General features: G+C 43.7%; 1 protein-coding gene across 2 annotated transcripts in view; it reads left to right on the plus strand.

Annotated features, from left to right (window-relative positions):
* DOCK11 (dedicator of cytokinesis 11) overlaps nt 1–16,421 on the plus strand; it is a 79,773-nt gene that overhangs the window by 12,044 nt on the left and 51,308 nt on the right. For both annotated transcript variants that reach the window (XM_083797048.1, XM_083797047.1), the window contains exons 2-11: nt 3,584–3,700; nt 3,925–4,014; nt 4,728–4,810; nt 5,329–5,398; nt 7,665–7,760; nt 10,812–10,946; nt 12,082–12,259; nt 12,719–12,798; nt 13,369–13,452; nt 15,422–15,562. In XM_083797048.1, the coding sequence (XP_083653174.1) occupies nt 3,584–3,700; nt 3,925–4,014; nt 4,728–4,810; nt 5,329–5,398; nt 7,665–7,760; nt 10,812–10,946; nt 12,082–12,259; nt 12,719–12,798; nt 13,369–13,452; nt 15,422–15,562 (1,074 nt within the window). The remainder of the gene's footprint in view (nt 1–3,583; nt 3,701–3,924; nt 4,015–4,727; nt 4,811–5,328; nt 5,399–7,664; nt 7,761–10,811; nt 10,947–12,081; nt 12,260–12,718; nt 12,799–13,368; nt 13,453–15,421; nt 15,563–16,421) is intronic.

A 16,421-nucleotide genomic window follows, 5' to 3' on the forward strand; every position in this document is an offset into this window, starting at 1 on the left:
GCTGCTGTGTGTGGCCACCCTCGTCCTGCACTCTCCTTGTTGCAACAAGCCAATGATGCAGCCTGGGTAAGGAGAGCACTAGGGACTGCGTTTCTAAAGCCCCCAGAGGAGAAATGAAGTCTGTGGGGACTGCAAACCCGCCTGGGGGACATCTCCGTTGGCACCCGCCTCTCGCCTCCTGGAGCTCCCTGGACAATCGGCCGCCCGCCCTGGCACTGCAGCAGCCTGCACCACGCTTCCTGCCCGGTATCACCAAACGCACAAGAGGGGAAGGGTGGCAGGGATTTGTTTTAAAAAGCTTTTTTGTAGCTGCAGCGGACAGTGCTATAAGGGTTTTGAAGCCTCTCACGTGAGAATAAGGGGTCCTCTTTGGTCCTCGAAGTCATTACCCTGTAATTGACATCAACGTTACCATAAAATAACTTTTACAACAACTTCTGGCACACGGTCCATTTCAGAACCGTGTTGCAAACGGGACTGAAAAAAGTGAGGAATTGGGAGGCCTGAATTCAGAGTACCCAAAGCCACTATTTAATGCCACAGCAACGTGCAAGGCTCTTGGAAAGGAATCTAATTTATCATTACAGCTGCTGCTGGGGTGAGGCGAGACCAGGAGCTGGTGGGACCTTTAATGCCGGCAGCGTTGGTGGGATTGCTGCGGTGATGGCAGCGAGAAAGGCGGATTGGGCAGCGGAGTGGCTGAGATTTGGGGATGCCTGACTTGCAAATGGGAGAGCAGCTCATGAATGTCCTAACGTGTTAAGTCACGTTAATGTGCCAGCCTTGGCAAATGTGCAGAAGTGCGTAGCATGCTAACGAAATAAGACCTGCGCTTCAGATGATTAACCAAATTCAGTGAAGCATTTAAAGAACGTGAGGCTGACTGAGGAAAAAAGGGGTTCCTTCTCTCCATCTTCCTGCTGGTTTTTAGGGACTCCTAATTTTCTGGTGATCTCCTTTTACACGAGATTCGTGTGTAAGCCAGGTCCTGGCTGCCAGAGCAGGAGCAGCTCCAGGTGTGGTTGTGCCGGTGGCACACAGTGCTGGGGCTGGCAACGCTTGCCGCCCCACATCACAGACTTCCCCCCAACCCCCTAGCTTGGCACACATCATGGGCTCTCTGCTGGGCAATGCTGCCCTTCCCCACGCATGTCCTGGTGGGCTGCTCCCTGGGATGCCACAGTGCTGCTGCTGGTCATGCAACAGGAGGCTTGTGAGGTTTCTTTTGGGACTGCATTAGGAGCGAAGCAAAGTTTTCCAGAGAGCGATTAAGAGGAAGCTGTTTCAAATATCTGAGCTAATCCCCGCTGGATTCCAGCGGCACGGAAAATAGAAGTTTTGAATGCAGAAGTGCCTTGGGCAGGAGGTATATTTTCTTCAGTCAAAAGTAAGAGTTTCTTTGTGGGCAGCCAGAAGCAGGGCAGAGTGGGTGCTTGACAAAAGCCACTGCAGAAATCACCCTGACCAGAGGCATCACTTACGCTAGTAACACAGGCCTTGATTACACATAGGCTCCTCTCTCTCCTCCTTCAGTGAGCTGCTGGGATACTGTCCTGCTGCTGGGATGCAGTCCTGGGAAACATGTCATGCGAGGTACCCACTTTGTATTTCTGAAGTGCTGTGGGGAAAATATTTCATCTCAGTTTTGCTTTCTGAACATACTACACGTTTACTGGGCATGCACCTGGGATGGAAGAACAGCCTCTGCTCAACAGGGCTGCCCTTTGAGTGGGAAAAGCCAGAGGCAGCCTCAGAGAGACATCTGCCTTCGCTGTTCCAGTCCATCAGACCATCCAGATCTGCCACAGAGCCTGGATTTTTATTATTTTTTACCACATGCCAAAGTATAGCAGAAAAAGGGGAAAAAAAATCTACAATTCCTTTTTTTTTTTTTAAGGTGCTTCTGTATGAGAAGATATCAACATACTAAGATTTTCTACAATGTTTCAGAAAAAGATAAAAACAAGATTAAAACATGACCATCCCTGAATGGCTCTCCCCTGGGACTGTTACCTGCTGATGTGACAACTTTCTCCCCAGAGTCCCAGCACCAGCTCCACTTCAACATAAGAGATGCTCAGCTGTCATTAAAACAAGTGGCTCACATTTGCTGCAAAGGGCTTGATCATATTAATGGATCCTGGCGACTCAGGTGCCAAGGGCACAGGACAGAAACTCTTTGGCTGTGATTGCTTTTGGAAGAGCAATGTTGATTTCTTCTCTCACGCGTCACAGGCAATGTTGAGTTGTTTGGATGCTCAGTGGCACAGCTGTTTATTTACCTGGTGGTTTTATATGGTGCTGAGCTTTCCATCCTTATTTTTGAGTCATTTTCTCAGGCTGCCGCTTTTGTTGTCTTCAGCAAGAGACTTCCACCAGTCTAATTTTTAATTCAGGAAGCTATGTGAGTAGTAAAAAAAAAAAAAGAAAATCAACTGTGTGGTAAATCTTGCTGCTGTTGGAGAAGCATCTGACATTCCTTTTCCAAGGGTGAAGCGCCCAAGCACCCCATCTTGCAAGGGCGTTATCTCCCTGGGGCACGTGCCAGCCTGGCATCACACAAGCTGGAGGGGTTTTGTTAACACCATCCATAGCACGGCCAGGCACCGACAGTCTTCTGGTAGGAATTCAAAGCAAGGGAAAGTTCATGTATTGGAATTTACTTCCCCTTTTGTTATGAGCATTCTTGTGCATACAGGGTCATGGGTTTGATTTGGTGTCATTTTTACAACTGCAGTGCTAAGTGCCTGACTCTTGCTTATGAAAGCCAAAGTCTAGGAGTGGACAGCTAAGATGACGTTTTCCTACTTTGGAAGTTGTCTTTGTTTTTTTAACATTTTTAAGCTGTGTTTTCTGGGCTTGTAGCATGAACAGAAGTAATGCAATGCTAAGCATACTGGCATTCTCCTAACAGTTTTTACTGGGGACTCCAGAGATTATGGAGAAGTTCCTCTTGCTTCTCAGAAATGTAAGTGAGCAAAACCAGGCCCCAGGGTTTTCCAGATGTGGGCTGAGGCTGAGGTGTGATTTACGGAGAGGGCTTTCCAGCCTTTCCGGAGGAATCTTCCTTCCACAGGGAGAGATTCCTGCACTGGAGGTTATTGCAGCCAGCTTACTACCATCCCACCAGCAGCACATTTCCAGAGGTAGCACAACTCTCATCATCTTGTCTAGCAAAACCAGCTTCGAGCTGGTGTAGAGCCCGTATTCCTTCTGAGCTGTGCAGATGAGCTGCTCGTACTGGTGGAAGCTGAAGCTTGTAGCTGTTAAAGCTGTGGCCTTTCCAGGAGAATTGCTTTCTCCATTAAGAAATTAGAGTGCCTGGAGAAGAACAGCACGGTACTTGCTTTCTTCCTGTAGTTTATTACCAAGCACAAATAACTTAACCCCTTGTTTCCCTCACTGCAATACATGTACATCAGTGGTTCCTTGTATCATGCAAGTATCTGATTGTTGAATTAATAAGCAGTCCGTTGGTAACATGGTTTGAAGTTGTCAGACCAAATTAGGCACAAGATGTTAGTTACTGGTTATTTTATATATTATACATCTGTAAATATTCTACCTTCTATTCATCCTACAGGAAAAAACCAAAGTTGTTGAACCCTTGGACTATGAGAACGTGATCCTTCAACGCAAAGTTCAGATCTACAGTGATCCCCTCCGGGACCTGCTGATATTTCCGATTGAAGATGTGTCTGTGAGTTTGCACTGGCTCTTTCTCATGTTTGAGGCTCATTCATCTCCAGTCCTGCTTACTTTGGAAAATTTCCCGCTTGGCTACACGTTGATTTTGGCTGCGTTACTAACACATAAAAGTGAAACAACCCACTGGTGATTTGGGCCCGCCATATTTATTTAAAGCAAGTATCAATTCCTGAAGACCCAGTTTACACTGAAACCGTTTTCTCCTTTTCCCTGCAGATCTCAGTTATCAGTCGCCAGAGAAGGACTGTCCAGTCTACGGTGCCAGAAGATGCTCTGAAGAAAGCTCAGAGTCTCTTTGTCAAAGAGGTAGGGGTAAAAGTCCATGCGATGCCTGTCCTCAGCACCTTCTCCCTTAAGCAAGATTCTCTGCTGTAGCTGCTTGTCTATGAGGTTGTAGATCACTTAGTTTATCCTGGGAAGCACTGATCACTGGCAGGGTACTGTGCTAGCTAGTTCCTACATGCCTCTTTTATGGCACTTCTTTCCAGCAGGTTTTGTATGCAGACAAGGTGTGTGGCTTGAGCTGCAAGGTGCGGGGCGTGCAGCAAGGCAGGGGCTGGGCTGCACAGCCTCTCTAGCTGCATCCTGAGTGCTGCAGGTTTGTTTTGCTGCTGCTCTCTAAGACCATTCCCTCCAAGCGCAGTGGAAGTAAATCCCAGGTGACGGTCAGTGTTGAATGAGAGGCACAATAGTTCTGAGGGCAGGAAATTGGTGCTTTCTGGAAAGCAGTCCCCTTGCAAATCACTATTCCTTTTTTAAAGTGTTAGAGCTATGTGGATACAAAATCAGCAGCTGTGTGGCAGTCCAGGTGCTGTGTGATTTTTGTCTCTGTGCTGAAAAGGTTCCTTATGAAATCTTGTATGGTAGCACAAAAATAAGTGAAGCAGCCTTGTTCACACTTTCCACTTATACTTACATCTTATACTTACATCACCCAGCAGTCTGTAACCTTTTGAACTTGTGCATGGTTTTGTTATGCTTTCTGTAGCTTTCAAATACCTGTATTGTTTTCCTTTCAGTGCATTAAAACCTACAGCTCAGACTGGCATGTGGTAAACTACAAATATGAGGAATACTCAGGCGACTTTCGGATGTTGCCATGGTAAGTGTCATGCTCCCTTGGAATACTAATACATGGTCATGGGACTGTGGTTTGATCAGGCTTAGGAGAAACAGTCTGGCCAAAGTAGGACTGTTCTTAAGATCTTGCAGGGAAGTGAAGCAACAACGGAGCAACACTGTTGAACAAATTGTATTAAAATTTGTGAATAATCTTGCAGTCTGATCTGGCTTCTCTTCTAGCAAGATGGAAGATAGATAGATCTGCTTCATCCCTGTGTTGCACAAACGCAAGTCAGCAAAAACTCTGCAAAGGCAGACAGCTAATACAGAGAATGTTAATTACAGGCTCCTTGTGCTTAGCTTCAGTGAAGTGCATTCAGAAGTTAGATGTCTCCAGCTGTAAGGGGCTGTAGGACTCCTGAAATCTTCTGCAGTTGGACGGTTCTGCTGTGCTCTGTAATCTGCAGTTTGACTGTTGGTTGTGGAGCCAGCATCAGATAGCTGGCTTTGTGCATCCTTGTTTCCCAGTCATTAAAAATGAAAATGTTGTGATTGCAGCAAATCCTTTAGGCCAGACAAGATTCCAAGTCATGTGTTTGAAATCGATGAAGACTTTGAAAAAGACGAGGTAAGGAAAAAGTTTTTTACATATTCCACTCCAAGATCTGTTATAACGAAAATTTCACAAGACAAAGTCAGAATTCAGCTCCCAGGAATGGCTTTACAGTGAAATGCTTCATACTGCAGATATGGGGCCAAAACTGAGACAGTGATTCATTTGAAAGTGTGACAAGATAATCTCTTGGAGCCAAGAGTCTCCTAAATTAGGTGGAAGATTAGCCTTAATGTTTCTCATGGCTTTTTCACTTGATAGAGTCCAGCAACGAAATATGGGAAATAAAAAAAAGGAAGCCAAGAAATTTACTAAGTAAAATTATTTGTGTGAATATAAAAAATAAAATTCTTTTATGTGACCATAATTTAAAGTGGACAGTTTAGTTTCCAGCTACATGGTGATACAGCAATATCAGGGTCCTCTTCTTCAACAGGCTGGCGCTCTGCCTGGTAATCTGCCATTCTTAACCAGTTACTTTTCCCCAACATATTCACAGCACATCAATCTAATTCTGTATACACTCTGCAGATATTCAGAGGCATTCACCTCTTCTGGAAGCTGGCGCCTTTGTGTTTACCTGTCTGCAGGGGAGATTTTGCAGCTTGAGAGCTTTTCCACTTGGAGGAGCTGGGGGTTCTGACAATTGGGATATCTCAAACCTGGCAGTCATTTCGGGAAATATGCATGCCATGTTTTCCCAATGCATATTGCATTTTTGGGGTGGGGCATGGGCATGTTAACATATTTCTTTATCAATTACCATGTGAAGTTTAATTCCCACACTTGACACTAAGAAATTTTAGTTTACAGTCTGAAGAATTTAGTCCAGCTGTTTAAAATCCTCATGGCACCAAGGTGCTGCTGCTGAAGAACAGGAAAGTTTCTGTCTTGCAAAACTGTAGATTTGAAGGGCTGTTTCATACACATTTTTAACAATTGCTATGCATGTCCCACACCTCATGTCTGGACTGGGATGACTTTTTCATAAATGGAAACGTATTGTCAATTTTGGCCTTATTTTTTTTGGCTGCATTGTTGGTTTTCATTACATTGTTAACTTGAGCTGTTACTTCTTTAATAATATCTAATTTTGGCTGGAGACAGAGCTGAGACAGAGCTTATAAGAATGCCTCTGAAAAAGTAAAGGGATAAAAATATGCTATCAGAATTTGGTGGAGACATTTTTTTTTTCCTCTGATCAGTGTCCCAAATATGCAAACAAGTGAAGTTACTGATCTTGACAATGGGAGAGTATTCCAAGTACTTTGGCAGATATTTTGACATTTATGTCTTTTGGCTTGGCCATATCTAAAGGATTCTGTTACAATTTCCTGACAGAGCATTTACATTAGAACTATGCAATGGAAATTTGAGTAAAAGAAATCTCTTGATGAAAAAGGGCGAACCATTATAAAGGATAAATCATTGGTTGTTCTACCCAGAGAAATAAAGCATTAGAAATTTTACTTTTTTCACTGGAAGTTTGACAAGAAAAGAGTGAAAACCTGCCATTTGAGATGCTGGAGATGATATAAACCAGTACCTTGATAGCTCATCAACAGTCAGTCCAGGTCCATCTCTGCTGCTGAGTCACTGGAAAGACCAGGGCAAGTTTTTTCATCAGTCTAGGATCTTGTTTCCCTCCATCTTTAGTGGAGGTCACTGTCGGATATGGATGGAGGGCTGTTCACCCATTCTGGGACCACAGGACAGGACAAAAGATAGAAATCCCAGCCAGTATGCCAAGAACAATGCAGTTGAGTCACTTGAAACTTTTCATTTTGATAAATGTAAAATACGCTAGTTACTTTTCAGTTATTTGGGTTTGCTGTTCTTTTACCTAAATTTAAAATGCAAGTTGATTTGTACAAAAGGAAATGATGAAATAAATCTAATGTTCTGCATTTTGCAACTGTCCAAACAGACCATTTTGAAAATTTCTTGCTTCCCCGGGTTTTTGAAATACTACCTAAGAACCATGCATTTCTTCATTGCAAAATCCATATGCAGCTCTGTCAGCATACATGTAATTTTTCCTTGTTAAAGGTGACCAAAACTAGCCTGTTTCACTTCTTTGTTGGAAAGAGATGACCCTGATATTTTTTTGTGATCACACCGTAAATGTAGCTGTACATGTGTACGTTCTACGTGATAGCTGTGTTGCTGTAGTTATCAGTATTGCTTTCCAGTGCAGACATACCCTCATGTCCAAGGGAAATTTTGCATGGAAGGCAGTTCACGTGACCTCCTCTTTTTACGATCTTTTGCTCTCTTTCAGGATTCCTCATCATTGTGCTCCCAGAAGGGTGGGGTGATAAAGCAAGGCTGGTTGCACAAAGCAAATGTGAACAGCACAATCACTGTTACCATGAAGGTGAGACTGATCCAGCATTATGTTAATCGGAAACGAGATGTAACCCCTGTTAAGTTCAGATCACATCTCTAAAGGTAGCAGGAGTGCAGCAGTGGGTTCAGGTTCGGTTGGGTGTCCATCCCTTTTGTAGAGCATCCCAAGGTAGATTGGAAAACCCAGTCTGGAAAGAGCTTTTGACCCTTCCCTCCCAAGAATATAAGACCAATGCACTTCAAATCATGACAGGCAAGCTGAAGAAGAAGGCAAAGCATGCTCTAGAAAACCAAGACTGTTTTCATAACGAGCAGCTGAGGCTAGGAAGAGGAAGGCAATTTAAATAACTGAAACAGCTGCCCTGCAATGAAGACTTTATGAATAGTTTCCTTGGTGGTAGAAAATATGTACAGAGAACAATTTTAAATTGAAATGACAAGGCTTTGCTCTAAAAGCAGGGATGATGTCACTGAGGAGACGGAGCATTACTGACCTAAAAGCAACAGCTGCATTGTCTCCTGTTCTCCCTTGTACATAATCTGGCATGACATTGCTTAGATTTTGCAGGGGAAGTTTTTTTATAGTTCCACTGAAAGTTTTTGCTGTGGCAATGGGCCTTTCTGTTGCTCCACCATGCACTTGCCTTCTTAAAGCATAGAGAGAAAGAATATTAGGTAATTACATTCAACTGTGCAGCTGAGGAATGGCTGCAGTGGGGTTCTTTACTTTGTAAGGTCAGTTGCTCTAAGGCTCAATTCAACAAGTTTTACATTCATAAGTGGAACAAGGTAGTTCATATGGCTAATTTTAATTAGAGTTTTAAAATGACTCCTCGTGAACTTGAAGGAAATAGAGCAGGGATTTCTGTTTATCTGCTTTTCTGAGCAGCAAGATTGAAGTCATTTCTGCTCCTGTAACTTCTGGAGGAGGAGGTATTACCATACATGTTTGAAGCAGTTGGTTATGTCCATTCTTGACTGAGCCTCTTTTGGTATTGTTGGCCTCAGTGCCCAGCACCTTAGACCCACTTTTCAGAGAAGCCTGAACTGCACTGCTTTCAGTTCAGTTAATAAAAATCTCTCATGAAACTCAAAGTACCAGAAATGAGTGGCCATTTTCTGAGCTGGTTCTGGTCACTACTGTGTCGTACAAAACACCTCCTAAGGCACATGCGAGAAATCTGAGGACTTTTAAAGTGCTCGCCCTTATCGCCACTTCAACAAGCTGCTGTACTACTGTGGAAGCAGACATATCCATCTTTTGTGTGCTGGTTCTTTCACTGCTGTGACATACTGAGTCTCTGGTACCTCACGCTGTTGCTAAGCTCATGCAGAGTGTATTTTATGGAGAGCCAGCCCATGAGCAAGCTGTAATTAGGCTACAGCTGCCAAAAATTATTTGAGTAACCTTTCCTTTGCAAAGAACTTCCCACTGCTTCAGTGGGCTGCTCTGCAACAATGGCATCAGCATTTTCTCTTCTTTCCTCTCTGCCATAACAGACTTCTCCAGTTCTCTAGCTGTCCTTCTGCAATTGCCATGCTCACCCGCAGCATGTGTAACCTGATAAAATGGGATGTTCCCTCTGTTTTTAGGTTTATACTATTTATTTTAATTGCTCGTAGACTTCTGACAATTATTTCTGACAGCAGTGCTTACAAGTGGGGGGAAGGTTACAGGATTAGAGTTTGCTTCTTGCTTCTGCATTTTTCCCTTGAACTGAATTCAGAGGATACAAATGGTTTTGCACAAAACCCCATATCCATGAGGGATATCAACCCTGTAATGTCTAGAGAAACCCATGACAGATCTCTCTCTAGCATTAACTATCAAAGTTTCCAAGACTGATTCAATGAAGTGCTAAATCAGTGTTTAAGTTGGTGTAACACTCAGCAGACTTAGATTTCCATGTATTTTTATGCTTTGCTAAACTAAAGTCTAGTTGCATGTTTTTCAGTAAATTTGAAGCTCCACAAACTTTGATGCATCTCAGCAGTAAACTACTCATCTAAATGATGCCAGAGGTTACCCTTCAGAGTGGTTAGGCACAGTGCTCCCTTCCAGTTCCATGCAAGTGAGCAAGTGGTTTTATTGAACATAGATTGTGTCAGTAGTGCTGGGTGCAGGAAATTACTGGCAGTCTCCTATCTGGGATGAAAAATGCTGTGTTCGTTCATAGCTCTTCCAGATATTCAGAACAGTGGAAATACTCTGAGCCTCGCAATGCTGCTTGCCCTGGCTTGCTTTGTGGTTCTCCTGTTATCCAGCAACTGTGAAATGCACCCTGCTCCTCACAGACCTGGCAGCATATGGTGCTATCTTAATTGCTGCCAGAATGTTCTCCTGAATGGTCGTACACTGCCTATGAGCTGACAAATGTGAAGCAAGGTGTTCTGAGAAAAAGCTGGAGAGCTTTTTTTTCCTAAATCTGTTTGGGGTCTTCATAACAATCAATAGCTCAAACATATGAGTAATTCTTCCAAATTTACTGCTTTTTAAGGTGAGAATTGAACATACTAAGCCAAAGCTAGTTCATGAAAATAGGTGTGTTAGGAAAAAATGACAGCAACAACAAAATACCTTGAGCAGTTGCATGGATTACAGTGTTCTTTGGCTTGCATTTGAGCGCTAGGAATTTCCACATCTGCTCCAAAGCCTTCTGGAGAATTGCTTTGTAATTCTAACTGAGGTCTTTATCAAAAAGGCTCTGGAAATACCTGCTCTAGGGCGGGATGAATCTTCAAGCAATGTACTGATCTGAATTTACCATGCAGCGTTACTTTGTGAAGACAAATGAGTCTGGAGCCAGCTGAGAGATGAGCTTGAAGCCCTGGGGCTTTGCTTTAGATCGGCGAACTTATAATAACAACAAGAACATTAAAATTAAAGAAGACAACAAAATCTCCCCGCACAAAAACAAGTCATACTCAAAGGGGTGCATTTGCAACACTCTAGGGTCATCAGTGCTTCTATTTATAGTATTTTCTCCATAGCAGGAGGGCAGATACTGAAACTGAGACTTTTGCTTGTAATATACAGAAAAGTGAATACTTGCATGAGCGAGACTTTGCACTTTTGCAGGTATTCAAGAGGAGGTATTTTTACTTGTCACAACTCACAGATGGCTCCTACATTCTTAATTCCTACAAAGATGAGAAAATTTCAAAAGATTCCAAAGGCTGTATCTTCTTGGATGCTTGTAATGATGTTGTTCAGGTAGGTGTACTTTTGCCATGACTGTACGTGGGCTTATGCGTTGCTAGATCAGACAGAAATGCTCTCTCAGTCTGTGACAATGAGGGCTGAAAGCACGGATTTACAAACTAACCCAAAGCTGTTTTGCCCCGTCAGTCTCCCTGCTTTGTCCATCCCCTTTACCAGGTGTCTTCCTGGTAAAGGGGATATCTCACACCCTGAGGATTGGGGCCAGTAAGTAGCTGGTGCAACTAAGTCTTGGGCACCTTCTTTGTTTGCTGTTAGCACCAGCTTCTTATTAGGTCTTGTTAGGTTCTTAAGTTAGGTCTTGATAGGTCTATGCAAACATACAGCCCTTTGGGGCTTACCTCCTGCAAATGGCCTGTAAGGTTCTTAGAGGAGGTATTTGCACTGGGCTTAAACTTGGGTTTGCTTTATGCTGAGAGTGAAGTGCACGGGTGAATTGCTTTTGTGTCTTGTGCCATTGCTGTCTCTGCTGAAGCTTCAAGCACCAAGTGTGATGGAGCTGGTACAGGGCAACATAAATTACTTTGACTCTTTGCTTCAGTGTAGATGAGTGAGAGCTGTGCATTTCCATTTATTTTTCTGAATAGAATAAAAGCAGTAGTAGAGATGCCTCGGTGATGTACAGGATGTACTTCCCAAGTTGCATCAGATTTGCCTGGGCTTCTCATTAGAAAGTACTGTTTAAAGGCCAGCAGAGCTCAGAAAATTGCATTGAACCACTTGCCTTTAAGATAGATGCCTCTCTAAATGTGCTGGAGTGCAAAATCACTGTGGACAAAACCAATCCCTGGTTTCTCTGGGTAAATATTAGAGGTACAATGACATAGGAAGGAGCTTGCTTCTGTTCCTTAGTGCTATGTCTGTGGTTCAGTCTGATTTTCTTCCACTCAGAGTAACTGGCTACTGTGGAGCTGTGTACTGCTTGATCACTGCTGTAAAGCCCTTTGTGATTAACTGCAGGAGAGGTGCTGTGGCAAGGACATTCTTATATTCTAAGTTAGGTGATTTTTTTCCCTGTCATGATACTTCAGTTCATGATGCTTTAAGCAGAGAGGAGCCTTGCAGAAGGTACTATGCTGAGTTATTGAGGAAAGTTGTAACACAAAGCTTGCCCTTTTTGTTTGTTCAGTGTCCTAAAATGCGCCGCTATGCATTTGAACTCAAGACGATAGATAAATACAGCCACTATCTCGCAGCTGAAACTGAGCAGGAGATGGAAGAGTGGCTGGTAACTCTGAGAAAAATCATTCAGAGCAATACTGAGAGTTTGGTGCAAGAGAAGAAAGATACTGTGGAATCTGCACAAGGTCAGTTTATAAATAAACACCTACCTTCACCATTCTCCAGCAGGATGTGAGCAGTGTGCCTGTAGAAGCATATACTTTTCTTTCTGGATTAATAGCAAGAATTGTGGCTGACACAGGATATCATTCTGAATGGCTTAGTACAATGTAGACAATAGTCTGAGGAATAAAAGTGGAGAGAAACATGACCCTTCCTCTGGATGGGAAATCCATGGCAGTGTTTCAAGACTCCTGGAAAGTTGGATCTGTGCTGAAGTTATGCTTTGGAAAGACCTAGCAGGCTGTTAATAGTACGCTCTGGTACTAGTAATTTATGGAAAAATCTTACATCTGAGAAGTGGAAAAGTCTCCATAAATTGTTTCTGTGCTATTGTAGCAAATATTGCAGTATGCTTTCTGGCAGAGGGAAATAAAATGGTGCTCAGGCAGTTGTTTTGAACATCTGTTTTTTTGTCCTTGCAGATGATGAATCAAGTATGCAAGGAAAATCAGAAAACATCCTGGAGAGCCTAGAGAGAAGCATGCATCCAGAGCTGATGAAGGTATTGTGTTTGTAGAGATCGCTCTCCCAGCCCTATAGCTAGTTCTCTCCGCCACATCTGTAACAGGAGTTTCCCTGTGCTTTGACTTCAGCTCTGAGCGAGCTGGGCAAGCACCAAGTGCTGCTGGGGTCTTGGGCATCTCACCTCCCTGTCTCCAGGATGGAGCTAGGGGAGCTCCATGGTTTGAGGCTGCGTGGTGCTCGCTCTTAGTGCGCGACCTATGAGGAAGACCCATGCTTACAGCGAAGGGTTGTCATGGTTGGCACTACTCATTCCTGCTCCGCAGGGATGACTCTCGTGGCTATCAGTGCAGAGGGAGTTAAGTGGCAGCTGTATCCTGCATGGTCCAGAGCTCAGCTGCCTCCTCCTCTTTGCTCTCTCATTTAGCAGAGCCAAATCACTTTACTCTGACTGTGTGGTGTTGGTAGATACAGCTGGGAAGCTTTGTATTATCTCATATATCACAAAGGGAACCTGAAAAATATTTTGTTTTTCTCCCATTCTTTCCAAATAACAAATGTTTACCTCTGTGTGGCCAGGCAGTAATATCATTGCTTTTCTTTGTCCTAGTATGGAAGAGAAACAGATCAGCTGAACAAACTGAGCAGAAATGATGGAAGACAAAACCTCTTTTCTTTTGACCCAGAAGTCCAGGTAAACATTCCCCTGTCGGCAAATGTGAGGTTTTGCTCCCTTGGCATCATGCCTACCCTGTTCCCTTGCATGGCCACAGCATTTGCCCGTAGAGGCAGTGTGTTTTTTGGTGGGTTGGAGAATAGGAGTGCAGCACATTCCGTTCAGTGTGAGCTGAACAACTTAGATGATAGCTCAAATAAAAGGAGAGCTCACGACAGCCCCACAAAGGGCCTCCTTCCAGCTTTGCTGGCTTATGTGATGCATGTTGATGTTTCTGGATCTCGAACCCATCATATGGGCCTCTGGGAGGTTCCCATGGTGGGTCAGAAGCTTTAGAAGTGGAGACACCAATGCACATCTGGAGGAGGGAGCAGTGATCTTAGAGACAATCCTAGGAGCTTACAGGGAGAGCCTCAATCTTCAGAGAGTTTTTATACGTGGGGGAGGTACAAACAAAAAAACACCATATGCTGTTCTCATGCACCGGAACAGGGGTTCATTGACTATTTGGCTTGTTTTCTTCTCGGCTTTGACCTCTTAGCTGAGCTTTCTGCCAAGGCCCAGGTGTGGGATTTCAGTGGAATGAGCTGCAATTGTTAACATGGTTTTAGAGAAGTGTTCCAAGTTGTTTCGTAGTTTCTGGTTCTCCTTCTGGCATTCTTTGGCTTGTTCACACCTGTGAAAAAAAAATCCTGGTTTAACAAGGACATGTAATTAGTCTTTAAAAGGTTTGTAGGTTTTTTGTTGTTGTGGTGTTTGTTTGTTTGTTTGTTTTGAAGAGAAGCTTTGAGAAATTTCCTATATTTTATTCAGATAGTAAAAATGGAAATATCATTCAGTGTAGCGTGCAGAGCATGTGAGATGTTTTTTTCCTAACTAAACATTTTGGCTAGATTTACTGCCCTCCCTACATACACAGAGCTCTTCATTATGGCGTGGGCCAGTCAGATCTGCTGTAACACTGGATATTCAAAATCACTGCCCCAGGCAATATGGTGTATACTTGTGTGCTTGTATGCCTGGTGCTAAGGAAACTGGGAGCAGGAACATATACCTGCAATGCACTTTTCTCGTGGAAGGGAAATGGGGAAAACAATGGTAAGAGTTTCCCAGAATCAGATTAACAATTGCAGCCTATTTTGCTGAAATTACTTGTTTGTGAGATTTCAGTATCCCAAGTTTGGCATGCAGGTTTCTGCAGGATGTGAGGGGGAAAAACTAATAAGACTGTGCCAGATTGTCACTAAGAGATGTGCTGGTGTTTAGGGGTGTCTGGTAGCTGTGTGTCCCTGGTGCCCAGGAGAATGGGTGTGGTGAAGGCTAAGGGTCTTTTTCTGGCTGATGGTATTTTGGTCATTTATGTGTCTGCTCTCTGAGAAGGGCAGACGTTGTGGCACAGACCAGCCATGGGTGTTCTGGGTTAGGAAGGAGGTGATTATAATCAAGGCTGTTTGGATTTCCCAGCCAGCTCTGCAGAGCCTTTGTTGTTGCTAACCATGCCAGTTATTGCTGTGCATCTAGAAATGCCTTCCAGTTCAAGATGTTGTTCACGATCCCAACAGCATGTGCCTTCTCTCTATTTCAGGCACAGGGACCATCTCTTAAACTAGTCAAATCTTCAAAGTGGAAGATACTTTACTGAGTGTAACGACGGCTTATGTTCTGCTTTCTTCCCCAAGCTCTAAATGGTGTTTGGGAAGATCCCCAGGGTTACAGCAAAGCAGGAAGGAACTGAAATCATTCTGAGGTTTAGTTTTCTGTGCTATACAAACCAGATTGCTAAAAATTGATACATCCCCATGAATTCATGTCTTGAATACATTTGTGTAACATCACCAAATGACACTCATTTGTGAATGTCTTGTACTTTTTACACCACCTAAATGAAAATGGTTAAGATAGTATTGGCTGTAATGTGATCCCTTAACATTATTCAGGTGTATATTTTCTTTTTAAATGAGATCATGTTTCTTTGTTTGCTGTATAGAGGCTAGACTTCTCAGGGATCGAGCCAGACGTGAAGCCATTTGAAGAAAAGTGCAGCAGGCGCTTTGTGGTGTACTGCCAGGATTTGTCCCTCAACCTTCTCGCTCAGCTCAATGATCGATCAGAAGGAGGACCTACCAACGTAAGGAGAACTCTGGCATTTCCTGCTTTGGCATCTTTCTACTCATTGGCAAAACAAAACAAAACAACAACAACAGCAAAACTATTGCATATTAATCTGGGTGGATAGAGACATCCCATTCTGCCATGAGCTGTGATGGAACCTGGGCCAGTGGTGTCTGCTGGCCCAGGATCATTGCAGGATTTGTCTGCCTTGGTGTTCTGGTGTTCCAAAATGTGTTTGGGGAGGAGGCTTGTCCTTACGTGCCTCAGCCTGCCAGGAACTGGGACTGCTGGGAAGCCAGAGGTTTGCAAGCACAGAGAACAAGAAGCGTGCCTGCAGTATTCTGGGTCCCTTTGAAAGTCCTGTTGGTAAATGATTAAGCTCCATCTCCAAACCACTCACTGCTGTGTTTTATTTCATTTCCCCTAATGGCAAGGGATTTCCCTATTCTGAAACCTTCTCCCGACTCCCAGACCAACAGTGTTCACAGCCACTTTATTGTATGCATTTGTTATTGTGCCAAAGTTGTACCTTAGCCTAAAAAGCTCTTCCTTGTATTTTCTGAGCCTCTCAGGTCTGTAGACAGCAATTATATCTCTCCTCAGCCTTTGTTCTGCCAGGCTGAACAGACCAGTCTTTTCTCCCAAGACAAGCTCCCTGTTATCATGTCCTATACTTGCTGTGGCTGGGGTCAGCCCTTTATGCAGCAGTTCCCGGAGCAGCAGATAGTGTTGCATGTGAGGGAGGCAGCAGCACCAGCTGACCAGTCTCTGCTGATGGTACCTTGTCTGGTGCCTATTAGGACTGCAAAAGCCTCTTTGTGAATGGCTTCACACTGGCAGCTCACAGTCCATGTAGGATCAGTTAATACACCAGG

The sequence above is a fragment of the Anser anser genome (genome assembly GCF_964211835.1).
Source record: "Anser anser genome assembly, chromosome: 13".
Taxonomy (NCBI): Eukaryota; Metazoa; Chordata; class Aves; order Anseriformes; family Anatidae; genus Anser; species Anser anser.